This window comes from Carettochelys insculpta, chromosome 3 (assembly GCF_033958435.1).
Source record: "Carettochelys insculpta isolate YL-2023 chromosome 3, ASM3395843v1, whole genome shotgun sequence".
In the NCBI taxonomy this organism is placed as follows: Eukaryota; Metazoa; Chordata; order Testudines; family Carettochelyidae; genus Carettochelys; species Carettochelys insculpta.
Window position 1 is genome coordinate 98,269,254 of NC_134139.1, and position 22,554 is coordinate 98,291,807.

The 22,554-nt window shown below is 43.3% G+C and overlaps 1 protein-coding gene across 4 annotated transcripts in view; it reads left to right on the forward strand.

Moving 5' to 3' along the window:
* FBXO30 (F-box protein 30) overlaps window positions 1-19,704 on the forward strand; it is a 38,060-nt gene extending 18,356 nt beyond the window's left edge. For all 4 annotated transcript variants that reach the window (XM_074990428.1, XM_074990430.1, XM_074990429.1 and 1 more), the window contains exons 3-4: window positions 13,710-15,807; window positions 16,783-19,704. In XM_074990428.1, the coding sequence (XP_074846529.1) occupies window positions 13,710-15,807; window positions 16,783-16,986 (2,302 nt within the window). In that variant the 3' untranslated portion in view covers window positions 16,987-19,704. The remainder of the gene's footprint in view (window positions 1-13,709; window positions 15,808-16,782) is intronic.
* The last annotated feature ends 2,850 nt before the right edge of the window (window positions 19,705-22,554 follow it).

A 22,554-nucleotide genomic window follows, 5' to 3' on the forward strand; every position in this document is an offset into this window, starting at 1 on the left:
TTGTGATCAGTCATCACTACGTACCTTAGCAGCAGCCCCAAAAGCATCTCTCTCCCCAACCTCAGAATGAGATTTCTCAATGAGTCCTGTGGCACCTTAAAGACTAAACGATTTATTTCCACCCCACTTCATCAGATGCATAGAGTGGAAATTACAGCGGCAGGCATACATATACTAGCACATGAAAAGAAACAAGGTTACCTTATCAAGTAGAGGATTGGTGCTAACGAATAGGGTAGATGTGCCCTACTCCCAACAACTGATGAGGAGGTATGAATACCACGAGAGGGAAAATTGCTTTTGTAGTGAGCCAGACACTCCTTTTTCACCCCTACATTAATAATGTCAAGTTTGCAAATTAATTGCAGCTCTGCCGTTTCTCTTCTGAAGTCTGTTTTTGAAATTTTTTGTTGAAGGATGACCACTTCTAAATCTGGTACTAAGTATCCAGGGAGATTAAAGTGTTCTCCTACTTGTTTTTGTATTTTACCATTCTTGATGTCTGATTTGTGTCTGTTTATTCTTTTGCATAGAGACTGCCCAACTGGCCAGTGTATGTGGCAGAGGGGCGTTGTTGGCACATGGTGGCATAAATCACATTAGTAGATGTGCAGTTGACGTGGTTAGGTCCTATAATAGTATCCCTTGAGTAGATATGAGGGCAGAATTGTCATCAAAGTTTGTTGCAGAGATTGTTCTTGGGTTAGTTTCTGTCATGTGGAACACAGATGCTGGTGATTATTTACTTTAAGTTTGGGGTTGGTGATGGTTGTCTGTAAGCGAGGACTGGTTTGTCTCCGAAGGTCTATGACAGTAAGGAATCATTTTCCAGGATAGTTTGTAAATTTGTTGATATGCTGCAGAGATTTTAGCTGGGGTGGCCAGAGGTGTCCTGTTTTCTTTTTTGGGCCTGTCATGTAGTAGATGGTTTCTGAGTATTGATCTGGCTCTGTCAATCAGTTTCTTCACTTCCCCAGGTGGGTATTGTAGTTTTAGGAATGTTTGTTAAGGATCTTGTAAGTGTTTGTCTCTGTCTGAGAGAGTAGGACAAACGTGGTTGTATCTTAGGGCTTGGCTGTAGACTTCGGGTTTTTGTGATGTGTCCTGGATTTAAGTTGGAGGCATGTAGGTAAGGGTAGAGTTCAGTAGGTTTCTGGTATAGTTTGGTAGTTATTTGACCATCACTTATTTGAACTGTAGTGTCCAGGAAGTGGATCTCTTATCCATGGTCCATGCTGAGGTTGATAGTGGGATGGAAATTGTTGAAATCCCAGTAGAATTCCTCAGGGGCTTCCTTCCAGTGAATCCGTATGATGATGTCATTAGTGTAGGATAAGTAGAGAAGAAGCACTGGGGGCAAGAGGTGAGGAAGTGGTGTTCTAAATCAGCCATAGAAATGTTGGCATGTTGTTGGGCCATATGGGTATCCTTAGCAGTGCTGCTGACTTGTAGGTATAAGTTGCCTCCAAATTTGAAATGGTTGTGGATGAGTTCAAAGTCTCAGACTTCAGCCACCAGGTGTACTGTGGCAAAATAACACATCTACCTTCTGTAATACAGGCACTCCCAAAATAGCAGTCATATGTACTTCAGCAGTAGTGAAGACAAACATCTGTTCCATAACCACAAGTCCTACCTTTTTTTTTTGTCCCTGCCTCTCTTTCCACGCTGGACTGGGAAGAAGGTCGTGAGTGAGTGATTGTGTGAAAATTTTTATTTAGGGAACAGAAGTATGAAACAGGAGCAAACAAAATCACAAACAAAATCCTCATATGAGCTTGGAGGTTATCTACAGACATAGTCTTGCAAGCAGACCCTTTTCTGCAGAACTCTGCATGCGCTTTAGCTCTCGTAGTTTTGTAGAAAAAGTAGAAACAGCTTGAAAGCTGCTTCTATGTGTGCAGTATGGGGCAGATGATCCTATCAGAGAAACTAATTCTAATATGGTGAAATGGATGCATCCTTTGAGTAAACTATTCAATAATCCTTTTCAACTCATAGAATCGGAAGAGGACACTTATTCCATAGCTGTAAAGAGGTAATTTTTTTGCTATTTCTGTTCGGTTTATAAATTTACATATGAGTCCACTTAAAAGGAACTCCTGGCATAATAGCTTGTAGAAAATTCTGTTGTAGAACGTTCTTTTTCTACCTTCTGTGTATTTACAGTCAAAATGTGCAAAGATGTTAATAAAGAATTGCCTTTGACACTGTTGTTTTAATCTGCAGGGTGAAATGGGCTGCATGCAATAAGCTTTTGAGTAATTGCATAACTTTTGTGATTGGTAAACTATTTAAAACATACAATGAAAAGCTAACTTGTTACATATAAATAAAAAGGAGCTCTTAATACTGGGCAAAAATAAAGCAGTTGTATTATGCTTATCAAGTGCAGCACATATGCATCTTTGTTAGTAGAGTTCGGGAAAGTGGGTGGCCAAAATATTTGAATTATTCAGATTTAGGGAGCAGATAATAAGTCAGCTTTGATTTCAAAATGTGAAGTCTCAGAGGAGCATAGATTTAAAATTCCATAAATAACTTTGACAGAACCTTGTTACTAAAAAAAAAAAAAATCTTGTTCTTTTGTTTTACTTACATTTGTTCACTTTAGATAATAGAAAAAAATAGTCACTTTCACTATATTTATGGTCAGTTTCATTTCAGCATTTTTCTGCATTAGCATGCTGCTTCATTGCTTGAGTTGAAAACTTTTCAGGGAATATTTTTTGCCATTGAACTCAAGTGAAACATGGAAACATTTCTGTTCTTGTAGTTTTTGTTTTATAATCAGCTTTTTTAGAAATCCATTATTTTGGTGACCAGAGGGATATACTTTTTGTTCTGTATTCTTTAAATCTCTACAAAAATTACTGAATATTTTCTATAATTTAGTTAACCTGTTACAAGAATCAGTGATGTAGTATGATGCTTGTTGATATTGTGAGATTAATCCCCTACTTTAGCACAATTAGCAAAGCACAAAAGACCAACCTGTAAACTTCTTTTCCAAGATTAATAGTGTTTGACCGCAAGGGTTTGAGTTAAACAGGGACTGAATGTAACCATCAGTATGAAAAAAAAGTGTTGCTGGGCAATTGTCTCTTTTCCTTTGCCCTCAAATTTTTATAGTATTCTTTCTTGGTATTTTAAAAGTGTCGGTTTTTTTAAGAGGATGGGGTGGTGGAAATAAACTGACTTTCAATGTACAGGAAGTCCCCAGTTTACAAATGAGTTGTGTTCAAAAGTTTGTTGGTAAGTTGGTTGTTTGGAACTCATAATGCATTTTCTTCTTCGAGTGTCCCCGTGGGTGCTCCACAATAGGTGTCGGGCTCGCCCGGCGCCGCAGATCGGAAATCTTCCAGCAGTTTCTCCTGGATTGCGCATGCGCCAGCGCACGCCGCCCCCCCTGCGCACCCCCGGCCACGTGCACAATCCGGTCCCCGCCAGTTCCTTCTCAACCGCCATCGGCTGCAGATGGAATCTACTCGGGCTAAGGCCAGAGTCAGATTAAATAGTGGTTTTTTTCTACGTGTCATTTGTTGATTTTGGTTTTAAAAAAAAAAAAGAATATCAGCAAAAAAAAAAAAAAGAGATAGAGGAGAGAAGAGCGGACGTGAAGGCCATTTAGGCCGCCTGCTGCCCCGCAGGCCGGTGATCACTATTTGGGGTGGAAAGGCACGGATTAACTGCTAAGTACCCTATTAACAGTAAAGGACTCACCGCAATGGCCTCTTCAGGTTTTAAAAAGCGTGAGTCATGCCGTGAAGCTATGCCGGCCTCCGTGGGGCATAGCGAATGCATCCGATGCCTGGGGAGAATCGCAGGCTACCCAGAAGTGTTCTCACTGTGCTAAGCTCACAGCCAGGGCCAGGAAGGACAGAGCGATGAGGCGTAAAATGCTCTTGTTGATAAGGCTTTCCAGCCGGACTTGCCGGAGAAGCCTCACCCAGAAGGGCCCTCTGGGTTGCATAATAGAAGGGCAGTTTTCTCTGACCCCCTCGGTGCAGAAACGGAGGAAACTCTCCCTGGCTCGATCCTTGCCAGCGTTTGCAGCGAGCAGGACGAGCGGAACACACAGCCCCCAGCCGCATACTCAGGCAAGCGGCAGTGCACGTTGCAGAGGCTGAGCTTCTGGTTATACAACAGCCGGCATGCACGGCGCCTAGAGCGTCGGCGAGGCAAGCGCCGGACCCAGCGGCACCAATGGTGCAGGGGCGCCAGGCAAGGAGCCTGCAGGCACCGGAGGAGGATACCTGCGCGGCACCGCTGCTGACGGTGCCGAGCGCGGTGCTGACAGTGGGGCCGAGATCCCCAGCACGGAAGGGGGCGGTGCCAGCCCTGCAGGGGAGGGGCAAGGCAAAACCAAAAGCCCGGCACCGCAGTCCATCTCCGGACAGGGCTGTGTTGCTGTTAGCACCAAGCCCTCCCCCTGTGATACATATGCTGCACCGAAGGCCTCTCTCTCCACCGGCCCATCTGGAACCTCCTTCTCCATTCCTCCAACCAATGTCACCATGGCTTGGGCCACCTTCACCATTTCTGTGATTGGATCCCCTGGAGTACTATCACAAGCCAGTTTCACCTCTGTCTGTGTCGTCGCGGAGGTCTCGCTCTCCCAGACATCGGGGGTACACACCCCGTGAGTGGTCTAGGTCTTCATCCCTGGACCCTTGCCCATGCTGCCATGGTCATCCTTATCATGCTGGACACAGACACCACAGGCCCACACCCAGGGGCAGGTCCCCCCTGGCCGCTCAGTAACCCCGTGGGCACTCCTGATCGGGGATGGAAACACAGTTGTTTCAAGGGGGGTTAATTTTAGAATCCCAAGACTTTCCTTCACAATCCTCCAGCGAGCAAGTGTATCATCGACCGCAGGAGCCCGAGGGTTCGAGGGAGGTTTACCCTAGTGCTTCCTCCTCATCCTCCCCAGATGAGGCCATGACCCCTGGGGATCTCTCTCCCCCGGATGACCTTAAACAGTTTCAGGAGCTGTTTAAAAGGGTGGCTTTCACGCAAGACATTCAAATGGCAGAGGTGCAGGAGAAACATCACAAACTCCTGGAAAATTTGAGACCCCCGGCTTTGTCCAAAATTGCTATTCCGCTGGATGAAGCCATTCTGGAGTCAGCCATTAATATATGGCAGACTCCGGCCTCTGTTCCGCCGACGAACAAGAGAGCGGATAAGAAATACTTCGTCCCGGCAAAGGGCATGGAGTTCCTCTTCAGTCACCCACAACCAAATTCTTTGGTGGTCGAGTCGTCCCAGCAGAGGTCAAAGGCTTCTCAGTACAAATGGGGGGGATCGGACAAAGATGCTAAGAAGCTAGAGCTGTTTGGCAGGAAGGTATGCTCCTCTTCTACCCTGCTATTGAGAGTGGCAAATTATGGGCACACCTAGCAAACCATAATTTTGATAATTACTCCAGGCTTACTCCCCTCATGGATTCACTTCCGAAAGACAAAAAGCCGGTGTTAAAGGCGATTATTCAAGAGGGCTACGCAGCATCGCGGACGGGAGTCCAGATTGACCTGGACGTGGCGGACACGGCGGCACGTTCAACGGCTACAGCAGTGGTCATGCGTAGAGAATCCTGGCCCCAGACGTCGGGTATCCCGAGGGACCTACAGGCGAAGATCGTGGACCTTCCCTTTGATACATAAAAGCTGTTTGCAGACTCAACCGACTCGGTCCCTCACTCCAGTAAGGACTCGAGTGCTACACTTAGAACCTTGGGCATTTATACTCCCCCATACAGGGGGGAAAAATTTTATCCTCAGCAAAGACGCTACGCTTACAACCACAGCATGCTCAATATCAACGGGGCTACGGCCAAGGGCGCTATCAACAGCAGCAACGGTACAGAACTCCTAGGCGACGTTCTCAACAAAGCCGTACGCCCTCGGGTCAGGCCCAAAGGCAACAAGTTTGACAGGTATGTCGGGGGCTGCACTATCAATACTCTCGCTCGATGCCACACTCATCTCATGTTCCATCATCGCCTCAGACCGTTCCACTCCCAATGGCAAAAGATCACCACAGACAAATGGGTGCTGGAGATCATAGCCACGGGTTATGCGATCCCCTTCCAGTCGCTTCCACTGACGAAGCCTCCCACCAGGCCTCACCTCAGGGACACTGCCACGAGGCGAGGCTCAAGCAGAAGGTGAATCACCTTATGTTCATAGAGGAGGTGGAAAGAGTGCCGGAATAATTCCAGGGGAATGTTTTTATTCACGCTTCTTCCTACCAGAGAAGAAAACAGGAGACTGGAGGCCCATCTTAGATCTTCGGGGCCTTAACTGTTACTTGCGCAAGCAACATTTTCGGATGATGACAGTTGCCTTGATACTCACGGCACTGGACGATGGAGACTGGTTTGCAGACCTCGACTTACAAGATGCTTACTTTCATATAACAATCCACCCAGCACACAGACGCTTCCTCCACTTCACGGTCGGCCAGGAGCGCTTCCAGCACAGGGTTCTTCCATTCGGCCTCTCCTCGGCCTCCAGAGTCTTTACCAAAACCCTGGCAGTGGTGTCAGCCTACCTGCACAGACAGGGGGTGTTTATTTTTCCCATATCTGGGCGACTGCCTGCTAAAAGGGGCCTCTAAGGCAGAGGTCTCATGCATGATACGCGTCACAGTGGACACATTTTTCTTCGCTGGGCCTAGTCATCAACCTTGCAAAGTCAAAGTCCGAACCCACACAACATATAGAGTTCATAGGGACACGCATAAAATCTATCACAGCAAGGGTGTACCTACCCGACGCCCGCTTCCGCGCCATCAGTTCGCTGGTGCAAGTCATCACATATAGCCCCACGGTGCCGGTCTTAACGTGCTTACAGCTGCTGGGCCACATGGCGGCAGCGACGTTTGTGGTACAGAATGCCAGGTTGCACATGTGAAGGCTGCAGCATTGGCTGGCGAGCGTTTACAAACTAGCATCCCACACTGTCCACAGGGTGGTGTCGCCCACAACAGAGGTGCGCAGATCCCTGGCGTGGTGGGAAAACCCCGAGAATCTGCTAGTGGGGGGTGCCTTTTTCACCAACCACAAACTTCTATTTTTTCTTACTACCGACACCTCCCACATAGGATGGGGAGCACACATCGGCGACAAGGTAACGCAAGGGCTATGGTCCCCTGCGGAACAGACACTGCACATAGCCATGCTGGAGCTCAGAGCAGTGTTCAACGCCTGCAAACATTTCGAGATTACCTACATGGCAAAGTAGTCGGGATTCAATACCGACAATACCTCCACTATGTTTCACATCAATTGACAAGGAGGAGCACGATCCCGTGCCCTATGTGCAGAAGCAGTCCAGTTGTAGAATTGGTGTATCGCCAACAACATAACGTTGAAAGCCTCGTACTTGCCGGGCACTCACACCGTGAAAGCAGATCAGCTGAGCAGGCGCTTCGCAATCATGCACGAATGGCAGATCCGCTCCGATCTGCTACAGCGCATTTTTCGTACACGGGGGTTTCCCCAGATCGATCTGTTTGCCACAAGGTCTTGCACAAAGCCAGAAGGGAGAGAGCTCGCATGATACTCGTAGCCCCGCTTGGGATCGGCAGCAATGACTTCCCTTGCTTTTGCGCATGTCAGACCGCCCACCGCTCCCTCTACCGGTGGCGCCGGACTTACTCACGCAGGCTCAGGGGTCCTTAGTGCACCCGCACCCTCAGGGTCTGCACCTACAAACATGGCTAATCCATGGCTCAGCTCTTTAAAGAGCACGTGTATGGAGGGAGTACAACAAGTCCTGGAATGTAGCCGAAGGACCTCCACTAGGAGGACTTACAAGCAGAAATGGACTCGATTCACAGCCTGGTGTTCCGCCAAGCAGTTAGCTCCCCTTGACATTCCTATACCTGTAATACTAGAATACTTATTGGACCTCAAGAGAGGCGGGCTTTCTCTATCCTCGCTAAAGGTCCACCTCGCCGCTATATCAGCCTTTTGGCATAGAGAGGAAGGGCCCATGGTATTCGCCCACCCTATCGTTACCAGGTTCTTGAAGGGGCTGGTAAATCTGTACCCCCCTCGGAAACTGCTTCCACCATCGTGGAATTTGGACTTGGTGCTCAGCACGCTATCGAGTCCACCTTTTGAACCATTAGCCACAGTTCCCATACGTCTCCTTACGATAAAAAAAAAAAAAACCACCTTCCTCCTTGCAACTACATCAGCCCGCAGGGTGAGTGAGCTCGCGGCAGTGATGGCAATGCTGCACTGCACAGTATTCTCAAAGGAGGCGGTAACCTTAAGGCTGCACCCAGCCTTTGTTCCAAGTCTCTTCAGAGTCCAGTCTTAACGAGCCAATAGTCTTACCCTCGTTTTACCTGAAGCCTCACAGCTCCGGCAAGGAGGCACGCCTGCATCTCCTGGATGTGAGGAGGGCGTTGGCCTTCTACATAGACAGAACTAAGTCCTTCCAGAAAATGGACAGGCTCCTAGTCTCTCTCTCTCTCTCTCTCTCCCAGGTCAAAAGGAGAAGGTCTCTCTTCACAGAGGATCTCAAAGCACATTGTGTCCTGTATGAAAATGTGTTACGAGCTTCAAAATGCTCCTTTGCTGGCCCCGCCCAGGGCTCACTCCACCAGGGCGGTGGCGGCGTCAACAGCCTTCTTCAAGGGCATCGTGTTAAAAGACATCTGTAGAGCGGCGACCTGGTCATCTTACGACACCTTCACCGAGCATTATGCCCTACATCGGGTATTCGAAGAAGATACCCGTCTGTTGACAGCAGTCCTCTCGGGGGCAAGCTGCACATAAACCGATTACCCACCTCCTTACTTGGGTTACTGCTGGGTAGTCACCTATTGTGGAGCACCCACGGGGACACTTGAAGAGAAGTTACTCACCGTAGTAACGGTGGTTCTTCGAGATGTGTCCCCGTGGGTGCTCCACCACCCGCCCATCCTCCCCGCTTCGGATCTCTGTCTAGTGTTTTTCAGGAGCATCCGAGGTGGTTGGTCAAGGGACTGGCGGGGACCAGATTGCGCACACGGCCGGGGGCGTGCAGGGGGGCGGCGCGCGCCGGCGCACGTGCGATCCAGGAGAAACTGCTGGAAGATTTCCGATCTGCGGCGCCGGGCGAGCCCGACACCTATTGTGGAGCACCCACGGGGACACATCTCGAAGAACGACCGTTACTACGGTGAGTAACTTCTCTTTCCCATAGGAACAATGTTGTAATTTGGAGTGTAGGTCCTCATGCGAGCCCACAAAAGCCTACGTCACCTGGAAGGTAGGTGAATACTGTACATTTCCACTGAAAAATAGTAGACAATAGTACTGTTACAATACTAATAATTAAACAAAACAGAAAAGAACAAAATTGACTGTAATACTGGTACTTGTAGAAAGGGAGGTTTAATTAGAGGAGGATGAGGAGGTTGGCACTGGTTCTTTTGAGAAACCTTTCTTAAAAATGTTTCTAGGGAAGTTTGGACAGTTCTTTTTCTCAAGGTAAATTTCCTTGTAACATATAAGGACACCTTTGAGTGCTCTGGAGACTGAAGCAAATCTAGAGGAGTTGGGGGTCTTGCTCCTCAAACAGTGCCAGCCCCCCCCTGCCCCCCAAATCATTCTAAAGGTCTCAGACATTATTTTAGTTTTTAATCTTTTGGGCGGGGGTGTATCAGCGAAACTTGTGCAATGTTTTTTCTGCAACCTTTTGTGCCTCCAATAGCATGTGGTCTTTAAAGAGCCAGTTCAGTGACATTCTTCAGAGTCTCTCCTCAAACCACTTAAAATCATTAACAAACTGAGGGCAAAGATTTTTTTTTCCAAATTCCATTCATGCCAATCTGCATGACTTCATGCCAATGCTCCCCAGTGCTATTTACTGCAGCATAAATGTAGTAACTACTCCAGAACTCTTTGAAGGTAGAAGTTGCTTCTTCTCTAGCCCTACTTGTCTGGGCAAAGGTCATATGCATGTAGTAAGCCTTAAATTACCTTATAACTCTTTGGTCCATTGGCTGCAGCAAAGAGGTTGTATTTAGGGATAGAAACACAACCTTAGATTTCAGGATGACAATCTAGGGAAACTGGGTATCCTGGTGGATTGTATAACACAAGCCAAATTTTGAAGGGAATATAATTTTTGCACAATACAATTTACGTTTAGTCACACAGTGATGGAATAAACGGTCGTCAAAAAGTGACAGAGTTACCCAAGACTTGCGATTCAACTTCCACGCAATAGGCAGAGAAGCATTTGTTATACCCTTAGGCTATGTCCATAGTAGAGTTTGTTGACAAAACTCAGAGTGGCTACACTCAAAATGTGTTTTGTCAACAAACTGACAACAAAAAAGCCATGTAAATGCTCCAGGGGAGGCTCTTTTGTTTACAGAACTGATAGACAAATCAATCCACTTTTTGTGTAGATGTGATCTGTTGACAGAAATTTTGTCGGAATATCTTTTCCAACAGTAACTTCTTTCGACAGATCCTTCTAGTGTAGACGTAGCCCTCAATGCTTTAGGGTTTTCAGAATGGTAAACCAGGAGTGGCTTAAGCTTAAAATTCCCAGAAGCATTTCCTCCAGGCAGAAGAGTTAAGTGGTCTTTTTGCAGGTTTTTTCCTTCCTTGGAGAGGTAGGTTTTGTCAGGCATCTTTTTCCAGAACAGTCTGGTCTCACCAAGTTAAGCAGTTGTCAAGCACTCTAGTTTCTCTCCTTAATTACAGCAACAAATGTCTCAAGGGAGGGCAGTGGCTGCTTTTTCATCAGCATTAGCAGTTTCCCTACTCACCTAAATATTATGTACGTTACCCCAGCTTCAAACCTGTTCAGCTAGCCACAGCTTGCCACAGATAGTTGTGCATCCCTAGCCCTTTCACCTAATTTCTTCTTCAAGTCTTCATAAATACTGGGCCTTCTCTTGAATTTACGTGAGGCTAGCAGGCACTTTATGCTAATGGTAGGTTTCAAGCCACAAAATCAAGACATTTTTCCATGTCAGAAATTATGCCACCTTTTTTGTTAGAGTTGAATGCAAGGGTGTAGATCCTTCACGTGTTCTAAACGTCTGGCTTTGGCTTCGATGATCATGGCAATCATGGAATGATTTAAACCAAGCGCATACCTGATCTGTGACAGTGTTTCTCATTTGTCTGAATGCTTTATTATGTCCGACTAGCAAATTGACCCAGCATTGCTCAGGTTTTTAAGTGAAGTAAGGCTTTTTTTCTGTTTGGAAAATAAAAGGAAAGTATGTATGGCAAATGCAAATTATTGTAATTTTAGAAAATGAAGGAAAAAGGTTTGATTCAAAGATTACATAGAGCTTGTTGGTAGACACTTGCAGTTTGTTTTTAGAGTAAATAGAGGGGGTAGGTGCGTGTCAGTAAGAGGAGGATGGCGTAGGAGTGAGCTGTGAGAGTTGTGGGGGCCAGGGCAGGTGGTGGAGGGTGCTGTGGTGAGGACTCAGAGCACAGCATTTTTTGTGAGTTGAGGGATCTGGGTTGGAGATGTAGATGTCAGAGCAGGGGTTCTGGTGCGGGGGCATCTTAGGGCAGGGTGGAGTGTGGTAGAATGAGAGGTTTTTTTGGGATGTGGGAGCTGGGCCTGGGCTCATGGTGATTTTCTTGACCCCCATCATGAGCTTGATGGGAAGCAGGGCTGAGGTTTGTGGCTGCAGCATCTCACTGGGGGCTGTGGGGGAGTTGTGGGGTCCAGCAGGGCTCCCTGTGTGGTATTGTGGCTGAGCAGCAGGGGTGGGGGTTGGGTTGAGGAGCACTTAGCTGTCCCAGCAGGATGGAGAGTCATGTCTCCACATGGCCACTTTTTTTTTTTTTTTTTTTTTTTTTGCTGTAGCTTCCTTCTGTGGTCACTCTGCAGTATGGCTGTTCCTTGTGCTCTCTGCCCCCAGTGGTGAGTCTGAAGTATATGATCCCACCTGTTGGTGCCCCTTCCTTTCCATGTTCTGGGAAATCCTGGGATTTCAGGTATTTCCCGATATCCCTGACTTTGGTTTGAGTTAGGGTAAGAGGAAGCTGCATACCAATTTTTTTTCATAATAGCTCTTATGGTATAAGAGGAGTTCTTGACCAAACATAGCACAGACAGATGCACTCTAAATTAAGTAGTAGATTTCACTTCAAAACTTCTTTCCTTTTCCTCGGTACACGTGTATCACTACCACTACTTCTCCGTTTATCAGCAATGATTAGGGTGATTTTTTTGGCTTAAAATGGAAGGAATACACACTCATTGGGAAGGCAGCAAGCAAGCAACTGAATAGCTTGTGTACCCGTAGGGCCACCCCCATTTCCCAGCTGCTCTTACAGTCTCCCCACAGCCATGTCTACTGCCCCTCCCCCTGTGGGATCTGCAGTGGCTCTTGCAATCCCTTGGCTGCCCCATTACCTGCACGTTGCTCCCAGCCCCCACTCACCAGGAGGGGGTGAGTGGCATGGGAGCAAGCCGGAGGGCTCAGGCAGAGCAGTGGGTGTCCACGCACCTGGCAGTTTGAAGGGAAGACCAGTTTCTCTCTAAGTTCTGCTTCTCTCCACCTGGCTTCCCCCTTCACAGCTGACAGGAGAGGAGCAATGCCCTGAATAACAAAGCACACCTGCTGTGCCTCCGGAGGCTTCTGGTCCTCTCTTCTGCTGCTTTCCAACTTCTGCTTCACCAGCCTGCTCACCTGAAGTGAGCTTTGTTGGTATGTGCAAAAGTTCACAGGTCACAGAATGCCTGTACTTTCAAATACAGATATTTGCAGTGGTGAAACATGGAATGCCGCGTTTAAGCTGCCCTCCAAACGAAAGAATCCAACTTTCCAGTGCCAAAGTTCTTGACAGGGGTGTTTGTTTCACGATAAAACTAATCACATGACTCCAGTTGTGTGGCTCCCTCATTGCTCCCCCCATCTTCTTCTGACTAGTGTTACCATTACCAAATTGGAAGGAATAAAAACCATTTTATATCACTTGGCAATGCACCTTTGTGTTTTTACTGGGGAGGGGAATTAGGAAGGATACTAAAATTGCTGTGCACTAGACCTTTGAGCAAGTATTTTTCATAAAGATGTGAAACTGTTTTAAAAATGTAAGTGTCCAAAATCATCTCTGAGGCAATTTTAAACCAGCGTGACTCGATTTCTTCCTTGAGTGGCCTGTGCACATTCCCACTCATGGAATACATTAGCAGTGCAGCTCTGCTGGTGGCCATTGGGGTGCCACCCTACTGTTTTATCCTTGCTGTTCCTCAGTTGTCTGATGGACAAGATTGTAAAAAGCATGATGACACTCAAAAGTACTGCATTACTTTACAGCTTTGGCAGCAGATTGATTAGGAACCTCAGTGCTTTAGGTGGATTTCTTAGTTAGAATTAATATTAGTAATTTTAGGTTATTTGTTTTCTTTATTAATTTTTACCCCTTGCTTCAGGTGTACTTTTCCTATGGTGGATTTAGAGGGGAAGAGGCAAGCACTTCATAGGACCGCCTCTTGTCCTGCTGCGTTCTCCATCTTTAAGTATTCCGTGTTTGTTTTTCTTTTACTCTGACTGGCTTTATTTTTTGTAAAGTGTAATACTTACATGTGCTTATAGTTTGTGTTACACTTGCATACATTATCAACCAAGATTTAGTTATTTATTGCTAAACTTTAAAAAAATATCTAATTAAAAATTAAATGTATTTTCTCTCCTTTCTCTTCTTTTCCCTTGCCCAGAGCTGGACTTGCAGTAATGGAGGAACATCAGCAGCATTTACACTGTGTCAATTGTGTCAGTCGGCGTTGCATGACCAGACCAGAGACTGGAATTTCCTGTGACTTGATTGGCTGCCCGCTGGTTTGTGGTGCAGTCTTTCATACATGCAAAGCTGAGGAGCATCGCATTTTGTGTCCATTTGAAAGAGTGCTTTGTTTGAATAGTGGCTTTGGATGTCCCTTTAGTGTAGCCAGAAACAAAATGGCGGAGCATCTAGAAGTTTGTCCTGCAAGTGTGGTGTGCTGCACTATGGAATGGAATAGATGGCCAGTCAGTTATGCAGACCGGAAATCTTATGAAAATCTAAGTAAAGATGTTGACGAAGTAGAGCAATTAGACATGGCTTTAGCCCTTCAAGACCAGAGCATGCTATTAGAATCCCTCAAAGTAGCAACTATGATGTCAAAAGCAGCTGATCAGATATCAGAACAGAGAGAGCAGACTTCTGTTACATCAAGTGCTCCTGACGCAAGGCTTCCAAACGGATTGATATCTGCAGATGAAGATTCTTACAGTGCGCTTTATCAAGCTACTGTAGAAACTACTAAGAGTTTAGCTGCTGCATTAGATATACTGAACACTGCTACAAGAGACATAAGCATGTTAAGTTCAAGACTACGTGTTTCACCATATGAGATGAATGAAGGTTTTCAGATTCAAGAGCAAACTGCTAATGGATGTATCCAGAGTAAAAGTGCGAATCATGATTATCCAGATGAAGATAATATGGGAGCAGTTGGTGGAATTGCCCTTGATGTCTTGAGCCAAAATTCACAGTCTGAACAAAATGGTTCAAGTGATTTTTGTTATGATATAATGCAAAAACATGAACTGAATGTGAACCTTGATAATTTTCCTGCTCTGTGTAATGGTTTTCATGCAGAAAATATAGATACAGAGGCATTGGACCAGACTGAAGATCTAGATGTTTGTGATTCAAAACCATCTAGTGTAGTAAATGGTGAATGTATTGCATCTCCAGATGATGGAGCATTGAAATCGTGCAACTCCTTTCCTGTAGCAGCACAACAACTTAAAGAAGTAATAACACCCCATAGTTTGTTTAATGGCACTGTTAGTCATATAAAATTGCCACATGGCTCCAGGGGAGAGGAAGTGTTAGAGAGGCAACTGGAACAAGAAAGATTGAGAAATGTAGATGTGTTTTCTCTAATTCATCATCGATCATACAATTTTCTTGTTAACCACTGTTGGTCTACAGCAAAGGAAGACAAAGCTGTTGATACATCAGATTTGGAGATAACCGAAGATCCTATGGGTCTTCAGGGGATAGATCTAATCACAGCAGCTTTGCTATTTTGTCTAGGAGATTCTCCAGGAGGTAGGGGGATATCAGATAGTCGCATTGTTGATGGATATCATATTGATTTTGGGACACAAACGTTTTCTCTCCCATCTGCAATATTGGCCACAAATACAATGGTAGGCGAAATAGCTTCAGCTTCAGCATGTGATCATGCCAACCCACAACTCTCAAATCCAAGTCCTTTTCAGACCCTTGGTTTGGACTTGGTATTGGAATGTGTGGCTAGATACCAAACAAAACAGCGTTCAATGTTTACATTTGTTTGTGGACAATTGTTTAGGCGAAATGAATTTTCTTCACATTTTAAGAATGTGCATGGTGACATTCATGCTGGCCTCAATGGCTGGATGGAACAGAGGTGTCCCTTGGCATATTATGGATGTACATATTCTCAACGTAGGTTTTGTCCTTCAACACAAGGGGCAAAGATTATTCACGACCGTCATTTGAGGTCATTTGGAGTTCAGCCTTGTATATCTACAGTGTTAGTAGAACCAGCTAAAAGCTGCCTCATTGGTCCATGTAGTGACCATCTGAGTAGTCTTCCTTTTGAGGTTCTACAGCATATTGCTGGCTTTTTAGATGGTTTTAGTTTGTGTCAGCTTTCAAGAGTGTCACGATTAATGAGAGATGTATGTGGAAGCTTGCTTCAAGCACGTGGAATGGTCATACTGCTTTGGGAAAAGAGAAAGTACGCAGATGGACGTTCTTCATGGCAAATAAAAGAAAAGGTAAGTTATCTTCCTTCCCATCCCTAAGAAACAAAGTTATGGGACATATCTGCTTTTGTCTTGAGGATGGCTTTCTTTTCCCTAGTCACTCCCCACAAGTAATATCTGTTTAGGTTAATTGACATCCTGGTGTTTTTTTGAAAAATACAATCTTCCCTGGACGCCAGTGCTATTTTGCTAGCCAGATTGGAATAAAATGTTAGTGTAAGCAGTTTGATTGTTGCCTTCCGAGCACGGTTCAGGGGGATGGGATTTGAGAACTCCTGTCCATAGTTTCTATCATTGTAATATGTAAAGTACTGGTTTTGTAATAATGGGAAACACTGAAATATGGAAGCAGATTTCTGATTTGGAGATGAATAAGTTCAATACTAATATCTGAAAGCGGGGATTTAGTCTAGTTTTAAATAATGACCATAGGAAACGAGAACATACAATTCTAAGTTTGATGCAGGTGTTTATCACCTCTCCTGCCATGGTATTGAATTCCTTCATCAAGTAAATAAATAATTTTTAAACATTCAAGTGACCTGAAAAATCAGACACCAAGTTACACATTACATGAAGAACTGAGTTACCTGCAGCTCTCTTTTCTTCAGTTGAATTTGCAGATACACAGCATGACTGGCAACTAGAACCCTACTTTTCTAACTACAACCACATTGATGTAAAACCACTAAGTGTTTTTGCCTGACATGTAATTTCCAGATCTCATACGCTCAGTTTAAAATGATTCTCTTCCCCACCTCCACTCCTGCCCCAAACTTCCATCCTGTAAAGTAAACTTGGAATCTGAAAGTAAAGCTGGATGTTACTGCCAGGAATTTAGTAAACAGTACAAGCTGGTAATGTTGATCGAGATGTAATTAATGGTGGACCCAGCTTACTTGCAAAATGAAGTGTTCTGTGTAGTACTAATTTGATTCTCTGTTTATTAAAAACCAGTTTGATGTTAAGCATGTACTTGTTTTCCAGGTGTGGCGATTCAGTACAGCTTTTTGTACTGTGAATGAGTGGAAGTTTGCTGACATCATAAGCATGGCTGACCACTTGAAGAAATGCAATTATAATGCTGTAGAGAGAAGGGAGGAGGCTGTCCCGCTGCCATGTATGTGTGTAACACGAGAACTGACTAAAGAAGGACGTTCGCTCCGTTCTGTCTTAAAACCTGTACTTTAAATGCTGTCCTCCCACTTGCACATACTCAAGCACCTGATATAACCTCTGTGTAATATTACATGACACTTTATTAATGTACTAAAGATAATTTCTAGGTAAATCTACTCTGTCACTATGTATATAATGTTTTGGAGTGACATTTATTTTTTATAATACTGTTTAGTTGAAAGTATTGAAAGTTGCCTTAATGTTTGAAAAATTTGGAACTTGCTGGACAGGGTAGTTTTATCTAACTTATGTGATTTTTTTTTTTTTAATCTCTAATGTACATTTTTGCTGATTCACTGGTGCCCATATTTTTTGCTGAATTAATAACATTTCAGAAATGGACTTTTAAAGATATGCACATTCAAATAGGATACTTTGCGTTGTAATGAGACAAGATCCTGATCAAACATATTTTGTGTGTTTGGCCTTATTACAAATTACTAAACATTCAGAAAAAAGAACGCTGTTCAGAACTTTGTAGTAGATGTCTCAAACCTTTGACTTTTTAAGCACATGTGTGCGAGTTTCTTAATTTAATCAGTGTTGTAGTACTCATCCTAGATAGTATACAGAGAAATAGGATATGCATTGTTAAAAATATGTAGCAGTGATCTAAGTGAACTCTGATTTATGGCAGATGAATTTTAGCACAACTTTCTTTTGAAGTGGCAGCAACGGTTACTTTTCTTGTGAACTACCAATTACTTCACATTTGGGAGCAAAACTCTTGAAGTTAAAACCATGTACTATTAGCCCTTAAGTTGGCAGTTGTTAAAAATCACTTTTTTTAAAAATCCTATTCCCCAATTGTATAGTTACGGAAGAAAATGTTTGAATAAAATCTTCTTTGTTTTTGGTCACAAATTGGAATATGAGATGTACAACTATGGATTTAGAATGCAGCTAACAAAAGGGCTTAACTTGTTTTATGGTATTGTAACATATTCTATTGTGTTTTTGTTAATTTGCTACACTGGTTGAGGGCATTTAATTGCCTAAGTGTATCAAAATGTATCATCTTCATAAGATGAGACAGTTTCCATTAGTTGCATAAAGCATATCCAGAATGTTTTGTTCAGCCACATGTTTGATTAAATGAACAACTCCAAATTGTTTCCACCACCTCCTGTCATGTGGAAACTTGCACAACATTTTGTGAATAGAAAGTATGTGCTTTGATAAATGCCCTGATAATAACAAAAGTACAATAGCTTAATTCAAAATGACGTTCAGACTTCTGTGTTGATGACCATTGACTGTTGCACGTGGTGACTATGCCACACACTAAACAGAAACAGACCAGCTTTTGGAACAATGAAATATATGTATCTCAATTTTGGGTAAAACTCATTCTTAAGGAGAGGATGTTACAGAAATGGCTACATTTTAAAGCTTTTAACTTCTATAAGAGACACTTGTTTATGGCTAGCAAGGCTACAGTTCACAGTTACGGCATCTCTATATTGTCCATTCTGGGTCCAATCCAGCTACACAGTCCTTGATTTTTTTTTTTCTATTCAGAATGCTAAAGATGCTGCACAAAGAAACCAAACCCAGTGCCATATGACAAAACTATTGAAGAGCTCAAGCAAAATGAACTCTTTATCCTGTTCTCTAGAATATCTGAATCTTGGGATCATGTGCCTTCTTTTCACGCTTCTTTCTCCTGCCGTGGATGTGGACAAATGAAGGGGCAGAACCCTTTGCAAAATGTTCAGCCATTCTTGATAACTCTCCATGCATATGCATAGTGGTGGCTGAAGGGAACATGGGTGGTATACTAAAGTGGACATACACATTGGGTTTTAGCTGGAGGTAAAAGGATCCCTCTAGTGTTTACTCCTGAAACCAAGAGAGAGAGAAACCTCCTGGACAGTTTTCTTTTAGCACTGTATCTCTTAGCTGTAAAGGACGCTTGCTGCTTTTTCCTGACTTCCACAAGTCTTACTGGAAGAACTCAGACTGTTCAGATGGCATCTTTAAAGCTGCCCTTCCTACCCGGTCTCGAGATAATATATTCACTTAGCCAAGGACAACTATGACTTTGGTACTTGTTTTAGAAGACAGGATTTGTGTAATTAAAACATCTGGGCTGGTCAGAGGTGTTTTTCCTAGATAGAAGAGGGTGCTTTAAGAACTTTTGTTGACGGACTCTAGTCTGTAGCTCAGTGCAAATATGCAGCTGAAGTAAAATCAGTTATGCTGCGTTATTAAAACAGTCATTTTAAATACTAGATGTTTTCATCTTGACAGATAACACTACATTTTCAATACATGCACTTTTGTTCTCAAATGCTAGATACTGACTTTTTGTTAAATGTTTCTATTTTTATGAAAATACAGAGATTAAAATATGAATGCCATAAACAAAATTTCTGCTTATAAATTGTTTCAGATGCAGGAATACAATACATAATTAGAATAACAGCATTTTTTTACACTGCTATGCAGTCTGTAAAACATCAGTGATATGTAAGCAGTCTATCAGAACTTGGCTGTTTTTGTTCATATTTGTCCTAGGACTTTAAAAATATTGTATGTCTCATTTTCCTCAAATTGTGATCCCCGGTCCCACTGCAAATTCCCTTACAGCATATGTACACAGCTATTGCATTCTTTGTCTTTTACTTGATGCCTCATTACTACCTTTTTAAAATGTTATGTGTTCAATAATTATGCAATTTTTTTGCAATGTCTGTTAAAATTCTAATAAAATAAATTCGGCTTTTCCCTTTATTTGATATGAATTTACCTTATTTTTTTAAAACTTTTGAGTGTTCCTTTGGATATTTAAATATGGCAATCAATGGCTGGCTATTGGATTACAGTTTAGGAGTATTTTTAAAATCACATCAACTCGTGGGAATTGCAGTGTCAGATCAGGCTTATCTTCCCATTTTCATAAATCTATAAATGCTGTTCATCTCTAAGGCAAAACCCTTTATTCTCTTAAATGTAAATTCCCTCTCCATATGTTGATTTCCACGTAGTAAAACAATGATCACTTTGATGCTTTGATTTTTTTGAAGGCAGCAGATGGTGTTATGGAGTGTTTCCTCCATAGGTACTAGATTATTCAAAAGCTGCTGTCACTTACATTTATGACTCTCAAAAAGCTCCATCTAGAAGTAGTAATAAGGAAAATTAAACTGACAAAAAAGGTTATTTTATTGGTTGTAATGCTCCCCATGGCCACAATGAACACTGTTCAATGTCTATTCTGTTGGGTCTATGACTGAACTTTTTGGGCGTATGGAGAAGGCAGTTGCTTGAAATAATTGGCTACAGTGCAGAGCAACAAGGATGTGAGAAAAAAACAAAGTTAGAGCAGGGTAGGCTTTATACTAGGAATGCAAGGGAAAATATAAAAAGAACCACTGGAGCAGTTTAACCTAGGCCAAAGGACAGACCCATTTTTCTATTCTTCTCTGCCCTTCTTCGCAGTAAGTGCAAGAAACCTGCAGAATGATTTCTGCAAGAGGCTTTTGCAAAGGGTATTTTTAGAATTTTTTTCTCTGTATTTAGGGTAAATATAAGACATAAAGGTAGGAATATATCTGCCCACCTGTCTGGCCTGTGTCCTGGAGCTGATGTCTCAATCCAAATTTCTAACCACAGGCCGACCCAAAAAAGGGTAGTTATCTTGGGGGAGCATCAGTACGTGCTGAAAAACAGAATGCCCTCATAGGCAAAAGCCATGCTGTTGACTCAAAACAGACAGAGGTCACTAGGTGGTATTTCAGGGTACTCATTTGTCTCTTCTCGGAATTTACGCACAAGGCCGAGACATTACACCTCGTGCATGTTCAGGATGACACTTCAAATTAATTCCACTAATATCTCCATCCCTTGAGGTTTTTAAGTCCCAGCTTGACAAGGTCCTGGCTGGGATGACTTAGTGGGGGTTAATCCTGCTTGAAGCAGGGGGCTGGACTAGATGACCTCCTGAGGTCCCTTCCAGCCCTATGATTCTGTGCATCCGTAAATTGCTAGGGTAAGGATGCCTAATTTAATATTGGGCGGTTGAGTCAAAGTGGTGTAAAAGAGCCTATAATACCCTATGGTAAATGGTGAGAGATCACTCCCAGGCCATGGAACTCTCTTCAAAGGGTTTTCTAAAAATTCTGATAGCTTTAATCTCTATCTTGATCTCTGGTAAGAGTTTTTCTAATCTCTAAAGATATCCCTCTACTGCTACCATTATTACTTTTATTATTACTGATGATACGCATATCATCTGACCTCCCCTCACTGTCTGGAGCGGAATGGGTCTCAAGTCCTTGGATTCTCTGGAGGTAGTGAATATGGTATTTTACTAAAGCATAGAGCAAAATACAAATATTAAGTGTAGTCAGGCACATATGCTGTGTAGTCAATCAGAGCAATATAGTTTGCAATCAAATATCTCTCTTACTTAATACCATTCAGTTTGTATTTGAATATTAATTCAAACCAATGTGCTGCTAAAACTAAAGAAAGCTGCTGAATATTACATGTGTGGTCATGAGTTCTGAGAACTACCTCAAGTCCAGGAGCTTATCTAGTGCTGGGATTGGAAGTAGCCAGAGTGCAGGTACAGACCTTTGATCTCTAAATCAGATTGAAACAAAAAGCAGTCAAGTAGCACTTTAAAGACTAGCAAAATAATTCATTAGGTGAGCTTTCGTGGGACAGACCCACGAAAGCTCACCTAATAAATTATTTTGCTAGTCCTTAAAGTGCTACTTGACTGCTTTTTGTTTTGATAGTATATAGACTAGCACAGCTCCCTCTCTGTTACTAAAGCAGATTGGTGAGCCTTTATCTAAATTAGTAATTCCATCTGAATACCCTTAAAGCCCCACTTAACAAGGTGAAAGACCTGTCACCATTTGAAAGAACTGGTCTGAGTTCTCTGGAGCAGCTAATGGAGGCAGAGAGCAATGAGAGTGCTGATAAGCAGTCTAGCTGCAGGATGAGACCCTTCCCAATTCAGTTATTGTTTGTGAGAATGCAGTGAATTTATAGAGAAACAGTGTCATGATAGACCCATAGCTCTCTTTGGTGTGAGGGAGCTGTGCTGCTGGATCCATCCTTCAGCTCGCTTTTACATATTTGACCCCCAGATTTGAAAATTTTGATGGCTGTTCAACAAAATATGCAGCTAACCTGTTTTCTACGTCTATATTTCAACAGTCGTCTCTCATTGAGAGTTCTTACTTTGCATTCAGAGATGCATGACCAATGCACATGCATTGTCATGACTGTGGTTAGCCAGAAATGTCTATATTATTTTGATATGAATAATCTGTCCATCAAAGTAGACTCATAGCTCTGCTGGCTGGTCTTAGTTCTAAAGACTTGCAGGTTTACATGTTTAGGTTATATTATGCACACAGTAAATTTTTTTGACACAGACAAGTAAAATGTTAATGATCTAACCATACAGCTAAAGAAATCTGCGAGCAGAGAGAGTATTTTGTACAGCGTGGAAAAACAATTCTGCTTTTATGTGAAAGCAGGCTTCTACAAAATGACATCTGAAGGACTTAGGTTAAATATAGTAGTGCATTTTGATCTGTTCCAGCAGATGCCATTTTG